General features: G+C 44.4%; 1 protein-coding gene across 2 annotated transcripts in view; it reads left to right on the top strand.

The window, feature by feature from the left end:
* hmcn1 (hemicentin 1) overlaps window positions 1-13,501 on the top strand; it is a 236,670-nt gene that overhangs the window by 193,256 nt on the left and 29,913 nt on the right. For both annotated transcript variants that reach the window (XM_045687880.2, XM_045687881.2), the window contains exons 63-76: window positions 1,220-1,376; window positions 1,622-1,746; window positions 1,978-2,161; window positions 3,089-3,186; window positions 3,362-3,640; window positions 6,999-7,195; window positions 7,357-7,438; window positions 7,568-7,704; window positions 7,908-8,049; window positions 8,227-8,371; window positions 8,621-8,748; window positions 8,830-8,986; window positions 9,136-9,257; window positions 9,477-9,641. In XM_045687880.2, coding sequence (XP_045543836.2) covers window positions 1,220-1,376; window positions 1,622-1,746; window positions 1,978-2,161; window positions 3,089-3,186; window positions 3,362-3,640; window positions 6,999-7,195; window positions 7,357-7,438; window positions 7,568-7,704; window positions 7,908-8,049; window positions 8,227-8,371; window positions 8,621-8,748; window positions 8,830-8,986; window positions 9,136-9,257; window positions 9,477-9,641 — 2,118 coding nt within the window. The remainder of the gene's footprint in view (window positions 1-1,219; window positions 1,377-1,621; window positions 1,747-1,977; window positions 2,162-3,088; window positions 3,187-3,361; window positions 3,641-6,998; window positions 7,196-7,356; window positions 7,439-7,567; window positions 7,705-7,907; window positions 8,050-8,226; window positions 8,372-8,620; window positions 8,749-8,829; window positions 8,987-9,135; window positions 9,258-9,476; window positions 9,642-13,501) is intronic.

Consider the following 13,501-nt stretch of genomic DNA (forward strand, 5'->3'; position numbering starts at 1 on the left):
CAATTTAGGTGCCACCAACCTCCTGTCATATATATATACACTACCGTTCAAAAGTTTAGAAATGTCCTTGTTTTTGAAAGAAAAGCAATTTTTTTGTCCATTAAAATACCGTCAAATTGATCAGAAATACAGTGTTGTAAATGACTATTGTAGCTGGAAACGGGTGATGATTTTATGGAATATCTACATAAGTGTACAGAGGCCCATTATCAGCAACCATCACTCCTGTGTTCAAATGGCATGTTTTGTTAGCTAATCCAAGTTTAACATTTTAAAAGGCTAATTGATCATTAGAAAACCCTTTTGCAATTATGTTAGCACAGCTGAAAACAGTTGGCCTTCTTTAGACGAGTTGAGTATCTGGAGTATTAGCATTTGTGGGTTCGATTACAGGCTCAAAATTGCCAGAAAGAAATGTCTTTCTTCTGAAACTCGTCAGTCTATTCTTCTTCTGAGAAATGAAGGCTATTCCATGCAAGAAATTGCCAAGAAACTGAAGATCTCGTACAACATTATGTAATACTACCTTCACAGAACAGCGAAAACTGGCTCTAACCAGAATAGAAAGAGAAGTGGGAGGCCCCGGTGCACAACTGAGCAAGAGGACAAGTACATTAGAGTGTCTAGTTTGAGAAACAGATGCCTCACATGTCCTCAACTGGCAGCTTCATTAAATAGTACCCGCAAAACACCAGTCACAACGTCAACAGTGAAGAGGCAACGCCGGGATGCTGGCTTCTAGGCAGAGTTCCTCTGTCCAGTGTCTGTGTTCTTTTGCCCATCTTAATCTTTTCTTTTTATTGGCCAGTCTGAGATATGGCTTTTTCTTTGCAACTCTGCCTAGAAGGCCAGCATCCCGGAGTCGCCTCTTCACTGTTGATGTTGAGACTGGTGTTTGTGCCAAGAGTGTGCAAAGCTGTCATCAAGGCAAAGGGTGCCTACTTTGAAGAATCTAAATTAAAATAAAACATTTTGATTTGATTAACACTTTTTTGGTTACTACATGATTCCATATGTGTTATTTCATAGTTTTGGTGTCTTCACTATTATTCTACAATGTAAAAAATAGTAAAAAATAAAGAAAAACCCTTGAATGAGTAGGTGACTGGTACTGGATATATACTAGTTTGTTCTGAATGAACAATGATCTGATTGGCTGTGCCTTGATTAGCTGTGCTCTGTGTTAGTTCCTGATCTGATTGGCTGTGCTCTCTCTCAGTCCCTCCCAGCATCTCAGGTTCAGAGATGCCCAGTGAGGTGGGGGTGCTGCTGAATGACAGCATCCAGCTGGTGTGTCGCTCTCAGGGAACCCCGCCCCCCTCCATCCAGTGGCTGAAGGATGGCAAGGCCCTCAAAACAGGATCCAGGGGACTCAGGTACACATCAACCCCCGCCCCCTAGAACCTAGCTCCTAGCCCCTATCTCCTAGCCACTTAGGAGTTCTGAGAGGACTGGATAAGAGTATCAAAATGGCTAATATTGGACGAGCCTATCCAAGGAAAGGTGGAGCTACTCTGAGATTGAAAGGACCTGGACAGAGGAACTGTCATGACATCCATGGGGTTTCTGATATTTCTCTATATTAATATTAATGGTTTGTTTGCATCCTCATTCTATCCAGGATCAGTCTAGATGGCAGCACTCTGACTGTGTCTGGAGCTCACACCTCTGACAGTGGGAAGTACACCTGTGTAGCCACCAACAAGGCTGGAGAAGAGGACCGCATATTCAACCTCAATGTCTATGGTGAGTTTAACTCTCTCAGCCTCTCTCTTCCATGCATGTATTCCTTACTTTATGAATGAAGAGTTTTAAATGTATCTCCCTCTCTCCCTCCTTTCTTCTTTCCATCTTCTGTCCTCTTTCGTTGTGTGTGTGTGTGTGTGTGTGTGTGTGTGTGTGTGTGTGTGTGTGTGTGTGTGTGTGTGTGTGTGTGTGTGTGTGTGTGTGTGTGTGTGTGTGTGTGTGTGTCCATAGTGCCTCCTGTGATCAAGGGGAACAGTGATACGGCTGTGGATTTGACCACCGTTCTAGACAGCTCCATCAACATAGAGTGTGTTGCCATGGGCTCCCCTCCACCTCAGCTCAACTGGCTGAAGAACGGACTGCCTCTCCCTGTCTCCTCACAGATACGCCTGCTCTCTGCCGGACAGGTGCTCAGGTAGGTCTGGGGTCGAGGGGTTATATATCGGATTCTGTATGGAATGTCTTTCAATGTACATATATAAAGGCAAGAGCAATGTATTTAAAACTGTTACATGAATATTGCTTTATTCTGTATACTGTTTAAAATGTGTTGTACTGTATGTCACACAGTAGTTTGACCTTTTACTGCAGTGGGATAAATCAGGGTCACACAGTGTTTCTGGGAAGTCTTAAACAAATCAACTTAGAAACAAAAGTATACACCTCACACACATGGTTATGGGCTTAAACAAAAGAAGACACCTGTACCATGTCAGATATAGAGATGAAATGTATTACATTTTGAGTTTGCAACCAAATACTGCACTTTATATACATCACAAAAGACTGAAATATAACAAAATTGTTTGACGTAGAAACACTGGATTTTCTGCGGGTTTTTTGAAATAATGATTATTAATTATGAAATTATGTAAAATATTTATAACATTCCACCTATGAGGTCACTAGGTCAGACTGCAGGAAAGGGCTACTATTTCATTCCATTCTGCCTCTCTGGCAGGATTAATGTGTTGTTCAATTCTGTCTCTCTGTCAAGATTAATGTGTTGTTCAATTCTGTCTCTCTGTCAAGATTAATGTGTTGTTCAATTCTGTCTCTCTGTCAAGATGAATGTGTTGTTCAATTCTGTCTCTGTCAAGATTAATGTGTTGTTCAATTCTGTCTCTCTGTCAAGATTAATGTGTTGTTCAATTCTGTCTCTCTGTCAAGATTAATGTGTTGTTCAATTCTGCCTCTCTGTCAGGATTCATGTGTAGCTCCAATCTGCCTCTCTGTCAGGATTAATGTGTTGTTCAATTCTGTCTCTCTGTCAGGTTTAATGTGTTGTTCAATTCTGCCTCTCTGTCAGGATTAATGTGTTGTTCAATTCTGCCTCTGTCAGGATTGCGAGGGCTCAAGTCTCAGACGGCGGCACCTTTACCTGTGTGGCGTCCAACAGGGCTGGTGTGGACAACAGGCACTACAACCTACAGGTTCACGGTGAGTTCAACACAAAACATTAATAACAGTATACAAAATCTCACAATAACCCCCACCCCAACTCCAAAACCCTCACTAACCCAATACTGACCTGCTTTTGTAATATATGACCTTGTCATGTGGCCCAGCTGCTAGATGAGTTAGATCAACACTGTGATGTTATCTGCCCTTGCAGTTCCTCCCAACCTGGACGGGGCGGGCAGTAAGGAGGACGTGACGGTGGTGAGAGGGAACCTGGCCTCCCTACTATGTATAGCTGATGGAACTCCAAGCCCCTCCATGTCCTGGCTGAGAGAGGGGGAGGCCCTGGTCCCTGGACCCCACATCAAGCTGCTCAGTGTGGGCACCACGGTACAGATCATCCAGGCCAGGGTGGAGGATACGGGACGCTACACCTGTGTGGCAAGAAACAGCGCTGGCCAAGCCAGCCGACACTTCCATCTCAAAGTACTGGGTGAGTGGGTGAACATATACAGTACCAGTCAAACGTTTGGCCACACTTACTCATTCAAGGGTTTTTCTTTATTTTTACTATTTTCTACATTGTAGAATACTAGTGAAGACATCCACACTATGAATTAACACATATGGAATCAAGTAGTAACCAAAAAAGTGTTAAACAAATCAAAATATATTTGAGATTTGAGATTCTTCAAAGTAGCCACCCTTTGCCTTGATGACAGCTTTGCACACTCTTGGCATTCTCTCAACCAGCTTCATGAGGTAGTCACCTGGAATGCATTTCAATTAACAGGTGTGCCTTGTTAAAAGTTAATTTGTGGAATTTCTTTCCTTCTTACTGCATTTCAGCCAATCAGTTGTGTTGTGACACTGTAGGGGTGGTATAGGGGTGGTATACACTGTAGGGGTGGTATACAGAAGATAGCCCTATTTGGTAAAAGACCAAGTCCATATTATGGCAAGAACAGCTCAAATAAACAAAGAGAAACAACAGTCCATCATTAATTTAAGACAATTAAGGTCAGTCAATACGGAAAATTTCAAGAACGTTCTTCAAGTGCAGTCGCAACAATCATCAAGCGCTATGATGAAACTGGCTCTCATGAGGACCGCCACAGGAAAAGAGGACCCAGAGTTAATTAGCGTTAACTGCACCTCAGATTGCAGCCCAAATAAATGCTTCACAGAGTTCAAGAAACAGACACATCTCAACATCAACTGTTCAGAGGAGACTGTGTTAATCACATTGCTGCAAAGAAACCACTACTAAAGGACACCAATATGAAGAAGAGACTTGCTTGGGCCAAGAAACACGAGCAATGGACAATAGACCGGTGGAAATCTGTCCATTGGTCTGATGAGTCCAAATTTGAGATTTTTAGTTCCAACCGCTGTGTCTTTGTGAGACGCAGTGTAGGTGAACGGATGATCTCTGCATGTGTGGTTCCCACCGTCAAGCATGGAGGAGGAGGTATGATGGTGTAGGAGTGCTTTGGTGCTGACACTGTCTGTGATTTATTTAGAATTCAAGGCACTCTTAACCTCTTGGGGCTAGGTGGGACGCTAGCGTGCCACCCGTGGTGCACTCCATCAACAGCAGGTGCATTTCAAGAGCGGCAAATTTGAATCCAAATAAATGTCAAAATTCAAATTTTTCAAAAATACAACTATGTTACACCATTTGAAAGATAAACATCTCCTTAATCTAACCACGTTTTACGATTTCAAAAAGGTTTTACGGCGAAAGCATAAATTTAGAGTATGTTAGGACAGTACATTTACAAGAGTTGTGTGTAATGTTTTGTCAAGTCAAAGACAGGGTCACCAAAACCATAAAACCAGCTAAAATGATGCACTAACCTTTTACAATCTCCATCAGATGACACTCCTAGGACATTATGTTAGACAATGCATGCATTTTTAGTTCTATCAAGTTCATATTTATATACAAAAACAGCGTTTTACTATGGCATTGATGTTGAGGAAATCGTTTCCCTCCAATAACCGGCAGTCAAGTCAGCGTCAGAAATTAAATAATTAAAATTAGAAAACATTGGTAAAATATTATATTGTCATTTAAAGAATTATAGATTTACATCTCTTGAACGCAATCAACTTGCCAGATTTAAAAATAACCTTACTGGGAAATCACACTTTGCAATAATCTGAGCACTGTGCCCAGAAAAATACGCGTTGCGATACAGACTAGACGTCATGTTGGGGAGATCTAAAATCGAAAATACTATGTAAATAATCCATTACCTTTGATTCTCTTCATCAGATGTCACTTCCAGGTATCACAGGTCCATAACGAATGTAGTTTTGTTCAAAAAAGCTCATCATTTATGTCCAAAAATCTCCGTCTCGTTAGCACATGATGTAAGCCAGCCGGACTTCTCGTCATGAACGAGGGGAAAAAATATATTTCCGTTCGTTCAAACATGTCAAACGTTGTATAGCATAAATCATTAGGGCCTTTTTTAACCAGAACATGAATAATATTCAAGGTGGACGAATGCATACTCTTTTATAACGTATTGGAACGAGGGTACCCAACATGAACTAGCGCGCCAGGTGTCTAATGGGACATCACCGTTCCATGGCTCTTGTTCGGTCAGATCTCCCTCCAGAAGACTCAAAACACTTTGTAAAGGCTGGTGACATCTAGTGGAAGCAATAGGAAGTGCCAAAATATTCCTAAACCCCTGTGTTTTTCAATGGGATAGGTTTAAAGTCAATACAACACATCAGGTATCCACTTCCTGTCAGAAAATGTCTCAGGGTTTTGCCTGCCAAATGAGTTCTGTTATACTCACAGACACCATTCAAACAGTTTTGGAAACTTTAGAGTGTTTTCTATCCATATATAATAAGTATATGCATATTCTAGTTACTGGGTAGGATTAGTAACCAGATTAAATCGGGTACATTTTTTTTATCCAGACGTGCAAATGCTGCCCCCTAGACCCAACAGGTTAACCAGCCAGCTCACAAGTGCTCACCATATGTTGGAACTCCTTCAAGACTGTTGGAAAAGCATTCCTCATGAAGCTGGTTGAGAGAATGCCAAAAGTGTGCAAATCTGTCATCAAGGCAAATGGTGGCTACTTTGAAGAACCTCAAATATAAAATATATTTTGATTTGTTTAACACTTTATTGGTTACTACATGATTCCATATGTGTTATTTCATGGTGTTGATGTCCACTATTATTCTACAATGTAGAAAAAATTAAATAAAGAAAGAAAAACCCTTGAATGAGTAGGTGTCCAAACCTTTGACTGGTACTGCATGTGTGTATGTCTGTATATATGTACTGTCCTGTCTGTCTGTCTGTCTGTCTGTCTGTCTGTCTGTCTGTCTGTCTGTCTGTCTGTCTGTCTGTCTGTCTGTCTGTCTGTCTGTCTGTCTGTCTGTCTGTCTGTCTGTCTGTCTGTCTGTCTGTCTGTCTGTCTGTAAGAAAGAAAGATGACCCCACTCTCAGTATATAGTGCACCCACAGAAATGTTTTGGCTCCAATAGACTTCATCATGTAATACCCAGTCCTCTCTGCGTGTGTGCGTGCGTGGGCTGGGCATTACATGATGAAGTCTATTGGAGCCAAAACATTTCTGTGGGTGCACTATATACTGAGAGTGGGGTCATCTTTCTTTCTTAAAGACAGACAGACAGACAGACAGACAGACAGACAGACAGACAGACAGACAGACAGACAGACAGACAGACAGACAGACAGACAGACAGACAGACAGACAGACAGACAGACAGACAGACAGACAGACAGACAGACAGACAGACAGACAAACACACACAAACAGACAGATGACTAAAATGTAAAATGCCTCTCTCAGACCCCCCTCGTATCAACGGTTCGGGCATGGCAGCAGAGGTGTCTGTGGTAGTGAACCATGTTCTGGAGCTGCTGTGTGAAGCCACAGGTATCCCCGCCCCCACCCTCACCTGGATGAAGGACGGACGGCCGCTTCCCCAGACAGACAGCCTGCGCGTCCTCAGAGGAGGGGAGGTGCTCAGGATCTCCTCCCCACAGGTGAGAGGGAGGGACAGGGATGGACCTAAAAAAACAAGAAGGGACTGTTCAGGAGTAGTGAGGTTTGAGGGCGTAATCTGATTGTAGGAAAGAGCTCTCTTTTTTTTCCCAATATCAATTTTGTCTTATTTCTCACACATGACTTCTCTTTCGCCCCCCAGCTGGAGGACACAGGGAGGTACACCTGTCTGGCCAACAGTCCTGCAGGAGACGACGATAAAGAGTTCCTGGTCCGCGTGCATGGTGGGTAATGAAGTTATATCGTGTATGTGACCTGACCAGGGCATACTACTGGACCTAATAATGACTTGTTGCTTTTTAATGTAACATGTTATTTCATGTTCTAAGTGTTTCGTTGTGATATCTTCCCAGTTCCCCCTAACATCGCTGGGGAGAGCACGCCACAGAATGTGTCAGTGCTGCAGAACAGACAGGTGACTCTGGAGTGCAAGTCAGACGCTGTCCCTCCCCCAGCACTCACATGGCTCAAAGACAGCAAGCCACTCCAGGTAAATAACACACCTGTCCTCTGTGTGTGTGTGTGTGTGTGTGTGTGTGTGTGTGTGTGTGTGTGTGTGTGTGTGTGTGTGTGTGTGTGTGTGTGTGTGTGTGTGTGTGTGTGTGTGTGTGTGTGTGTGTGTGTGTGTGTGTGTGTGTGTGTGTGTACAGGGCTTTTTGACACAGGCCTGATATCCCTCCCCTCTCTCCGTAGGCCTCCCCTCGTGTGCGCGTACTGTCCAATGCGCGTTACCTCCAGATCAACATGGCTGAGCTGGGGGATGGAGCTCAGTATACCTGTGTAGCCAGCAACATCGCTGGCAAGACCACACGACAGTTCAACCTGGCTGTTAATGGTACAGAACTCAGAGAGAGTCAGTGACAATGACATCATTATCCTATTGAATATGGCTGGTCCTGTGCTTAGAGCCTCTAAAGAATAGTAGTGGGACCTAAGATCTCTCTCTGTGTGTGTGTGTGTGTGTGTGTGTGTGTGTGTGTGTGTGTGTGTGTGTGTGTGTGTGTCTCTTCAGTTGCTCCCACCATAGCAGAGGGCCCTCTGACTGTAACAGTCCACATAGACCAGCCTGTGGTGTTGGAGTGTATCGTGAGTGGAGTGCCCGCCCCCCGCGTCACCTGGAGGAAACATGGAGCCATACTGGCAGGAACCAACCCCAGGTCAGACCACGTCGCACACTGATGATGCCGTTACATGTTATATGAAGTGTTGAATGCTGTTGTTTTATCCAATCAGCGTCCAGTTTTCAAACTACCCTGTTTATAATATACTGGTATGTTATACGCAGGGTTTGTGTCAGACACTCAACATTGAAGATACATGGCAAAAATACAAGTTTTAGGACTAGGATATGATATTTACAATGAGACATTATCCTAAATGTGTGTCCACACACCCGTCCTGCACAGGTACATGTTTGCTGAGGACGGCTCGCTCCACGTCCCCTCAGCTCAGGTGACTGATACAGGACGGTATCTGTGTATGGCCACCAACCAGGCTGGGACACAACGCAAGAGAGTCGACCTGCAGGTCCACGGTGAGAAGAAGGCTCAGCCTCTCACACACACACACACACACATTTAATGAATTAATTTCACGCCTATCCATTGTGTTCTAGTTCCCCCCTCTATCTCCCGTGGTCCCACCAACATAACCGTGACAGTGAACGTTCAGACTACCCTCTCCTGCGAGGCTACGGGCATCCCCAAGCCCACGGTCAGCTGGACCAAGAACGGTCAAACACTCAACACAGACCACAACCAGAATATGTACAGGTTGAAACAGGTTTTTTCCTCTCTCTCTATTTCTTACCTCTTGTTGCTCCCGTCTCGTAATACTCTGAGATCAGTTCTTAGATTGACAGAAAGTTCTCAGAACCCCAAAACACGGTCTGAAGCTTCCGTTCCCTCTTTGTGGTCTCCAGGTTACTGTCGTCAGGTTCTCTGGTTGTCATAGCCCCCACAGTGGAGGACACAGCTGAGTATGAGTGTGTGGTGTCTAACGAGGCGGGGAAGGAGGCCAGAGCCATTCAGCTCACTGTCCAGGGTGAGTACTTACAGTACGGGAGACCATCTGAACACAGCCTGGTGTTATTTACATGTTTTTTTCAATGTTGGCTTGGAATGTCATTTTAATGACAGTAGAGTCAGCTTATTTCAATGGTTCTGATTGATTTCTTTTCTGTATTTTCAAGCTGACTTCCTAAATGGACATCTTCAATAGCACTGAAGTCCAGTTTGGTAAAAGCAGTCTCTTCCTCTGCAGTTCCTCCCTCCATAGCGGATGAAGCCACAGAGCTGGTGGTGACCAGACTGTCCCCGCTGGTGATTGGCTGTACTGCGTCAGGAGTCCCAGAGCCCATACTGCACTGGAGTAAAGATGGAATGAAACTCCCCAAGGAGGGGAACGGTTACAGCATCCTGTCCTCAGGTTAGACTGTTCACTATTATAGATAATACTGCTGGGTGTTGAGAGGAGGAGAAGGGCCACAACATCCTGGTTAGACTGTTATTACTACTGGGAGCTGGGTTCTGTTATTACTACTGGGAGCTGGGTTCTGTTATTAGTACTGGGAGCTGAGTTCTGTTATTACTACTGGGAGCTGGGTTCTGTTATTATTACTGGGAGCTGGGTTCTGTTATTACTACTGGGAGCTGGGTTCTGTTATTACTACTGGGAGCTGGGTTCTGTTATTAGTACTGGGAGCTGGGTTCTGTTATTACTACTGGGAGCTGGGTTCTGTTATTACTACTGGGAGCTGGGTTCTGTTATTACTACTGGGAGATGGGTTCTGTTATTACTACTGGGAGCTGGGTTCTGTTATTACTACTGGGAGCTGGGTTCTGTTATTACTACTGGGAGATGGGTTCTGTTATTACTACTGGGAGATGGGTTCTGTTATTACTACTGGGAGCTGGGTTCTGTTATTACTACTGGGAGCTGGGTTCTGTTATTACTACTGGGAGCTGGGTTCTGTTATTAGTACTGGGAGCTGGGTTCTGTTATTACTACTGGGAGCTGGGTTCTGTTATTACTACTGGGAGCTGGGTTCTGTTATTATTACTGGGAGATGGGTTCTGTTATTACTACTGGGAGCTGGGTTCTGTTATTACTACTGGGAGCTGGGTTCTGTTATTACTACTGGGAGTTGGGTTCTGTTATTACTACTGGGAGCTGGGTTCTGTTATTAGTACTGGGAGCTGGGTTCTGTTATTACTACTGGGAGATGGGTTCTGTTATTACTACTGGGAGCTGGGTTCTGTTATTACTACTGGGAGCTGGGTTCTGTTATTAGTACTGGGAGCTGGGTTCCGTTATTACTACTGGGAGCTGGGTTCCGTTATTACTACTGGGAGCTGGGTTCTGTTATAACTACTGGGAGCTGGGTTCTGTTATTACTACTGGGAGCTGGGTTCTGTTATTACTACTGGGAGCTGGGTTCTGTTATTAGTACTGGGAGCTGGGTTCTGTTATTAGTACTGGGAGCTGGGTTCTGCTATTACTACTGGGAGCTGGGTTCTGTTATTAATACTGGGAGCTGGGTTCTGTTATTACTACTGGGAGCTGGGTTCTGTTATAACTACTGGGAGCTGGGTTCTGTTATTACTACTGGGAGATGGGTTCTGTTATTACTACTGGGAGCTGGGTTCTGTTATTACTACTGGGAGCTGGGTTCTGTTATTAATACTGGGAGCTGGGTTCTGTTATTACTACTGGGAGCTGGGTTCTGTTATTACTACTGGGAGCTGGGTTCTGTTATTACTACTGGGAGCTGGGTTCTGTTATTACTACTGGGAGATGGGTTCTGTTATTACTACTGGGAGCTGGGTTCTGTTATTACTACTGGGAGCTGGGTTCTGTTATTAATACTGGGAGCTGGGTTCTGTTATTACTACTGGGAGCTGGGTTCTGTTATTAATACTGGGAGCTGGGTTCTGTTATTACTACTGGGAGCTGGGTTCTGTTATTACTACTGGGAGCTGGGTTCTGTTATTAGTACTGGGAGCTGGGTTCTGTTATTACTACTGGGAGCTGGGTTCTGTAATTATTACTGGGAGCTGGGTTCTGTTATTAGTACTGGGAGCTGGGTTCTGTTATAACTACTGGGAGCTGGGTTCTGTTATAACTACTGGGAGATGGGTTCTGTTATTACTACTGGGAGCTGGGTTCTGTTATTACTACTGGGAGCTGGGTTCTGTTATTACTACTGGGAGCTGGGTTCTGTTATTACTACTGGGAGCTGGGTTCTGTTATTACTACTGGGAGCTGGGTTCTGTTATTACTACTGGGAGCTGGGTTCTGTTATTACTACTGGGAGCTGGGTTCTGTTATTACTACTGGGAGCTGGGTTCTGTTATTAGTACTGGGAGTTGGGTTCTGTTATTAGTACTGGGAGCTGGATTCTGTTATTACTACTGGGAGCTGGGTTTTGTTATTACTACTGGGAGCTGGGTTCTGTTATTACTACTGGGAGCTGGGTTCTGTTATAACTACTGGGAGCTGGATTCTGTTATTACTACTGGGAGCTGGGTTCTGTTATTACTACTGGGAGCTGGGTTCTGTTATTGGTCATGGGAGCTGGGTTGTGTTATTACTACTGGGAGCTGGGTTCTGTTATTAATACTGGGAGCTGGGTTCTGTTATTACTACTGGGAGCTGGGTTCTGTTATTACTACTGGGAGCTGGGTTCTGTTATTACTACTGGGAGCTGGGTTCTGTTATTAATACTGGGAGCTGGGTTCTGTTATTACTACTGGGAGCTGGGTTCTGTTATTACTACTGGGAGCTGGGTTCTGTTATTAATACTGGGAGCTGGGTTCTGTTATTACTACTGGGAGCTGGGTTCTGTTATTATTACTGGGAGCTGGGTTCTGTTATTACTACTGGGAGCTGGGTTCTGTTATTACTACTGGGAGCTGGGTTCTGTTATTAGTACTGGGAGCTGGGTTCTGTTATTACTACTGGGAGCTGGGTTCTGTTATTACTACTGGGAGCTGGGTTCTGTTATTACTACTGGGAGATGGGTTCTGTTATTACTACTGGGAGCTGGGTTCTGTTATAACTACTGGGAGCTGGGTTCTGTTATTACTACTGGGAGCTGGGTTCTGTTATTAATACTGGGAGCTGGGTTCTGTTATTACTACTGGCAGCTGGGTTCTGTTATTAGTCCTGGGAGCTGGGTTCTGTAATTACTACTGGGAGCTGGGTTCTGTTATTATTACTGGGAGCTGGGTTCTGTTATTAGTACTGGGAGCTGGGTTCTGTTATAACTACTGGGAGCTGGGTTCTGTTATAACTACTGGGAGCTGGGTTCTGTTATAACTTCTGGGAGCTGGGTTCTGTTATTACTACTGGGAGCTGGGTTCTGTTATTAGTACTGGGAGCTGAGTTCTGTTATTACTACTGGGAGCTGGGTTCTGTTATAACTACTGGGAGCTGGGTTCTGTTATTGGTCATGGGAGCTGGGTTCTGTTATTACTACTGGGAGCTGGGTTCTGTTATTAGTACTGGGAGCTGGGTTCTGTTCTTAGTACTGGGAGCTGGGTTCTGTTATTACTACTGGGAGCTGGGTTCTGTTATTGGTCATGGGAGCTGGGTTCTGTTATTACTACTGGGAGCTGGGTTCTGTTATTACTACTGGGAGCTGGGTTCTGTTATTACTACTGGGAGCTGGGTTCTGTTATTAATACTGGGAGCTGGGTTCTGTTATTACTACTGGGAGCTGGGTTATGTTATTAGTCCTGGGAGCTGGGTTCTGTTATTACTACTGGGAGCTGGGTTCTGTTATTACTACTGGGAGCTGGGTTCTGTTATTAGTACTGGGAGCTGGGTTCTGTTATTAGTACTGGGAGCTGGGTTCTGTTATTACTACTGGGAGCTGGGTTCTGTTATTACTACTGGGAGCTGGGTTCTGTTATTACTACTGGGAGCTGGGTTCTGTTATTACTACTGGGAGCTGGGTTCTGTTATTAGTACTGGGAGCTGGGTTCTGTTATTAGTACTGGGAGCTGGGTTCTGTTATTACTACTGGGAGTTGGGTTCTGTTATTACTACTGGGAGCTGGGTTCTGTTATTACTACTGGGAGCTGGGTTCTGTTATTACTACTGGGAGCTGGGTTCTGTTATTACTACTGGGAGCTGGGTTCTGTTATTACTACTGGGAGCTGAGTTCTGTTATAACTACTGGGAGCTGGGTTCTGTTATTACTACTGGGAGCTGGGTTCTGTTATTACTACTGGGAGCTGGGTTCTGTTATTACTACTGGGAGCTGGGTTCTGTTATTACTACTG

Source organism: Salmo salar, chromosome 10, assembly GCF_965601325.2.
Source record: "Salmo salar chromosome 10, fSalSal1, whole genome shotgun sequence".
NCBI lineage: Eukaryota > Metazoa > Chordata > Actinopteri > Salmoniformes > Salmonidae > Salmo > Salmo salar.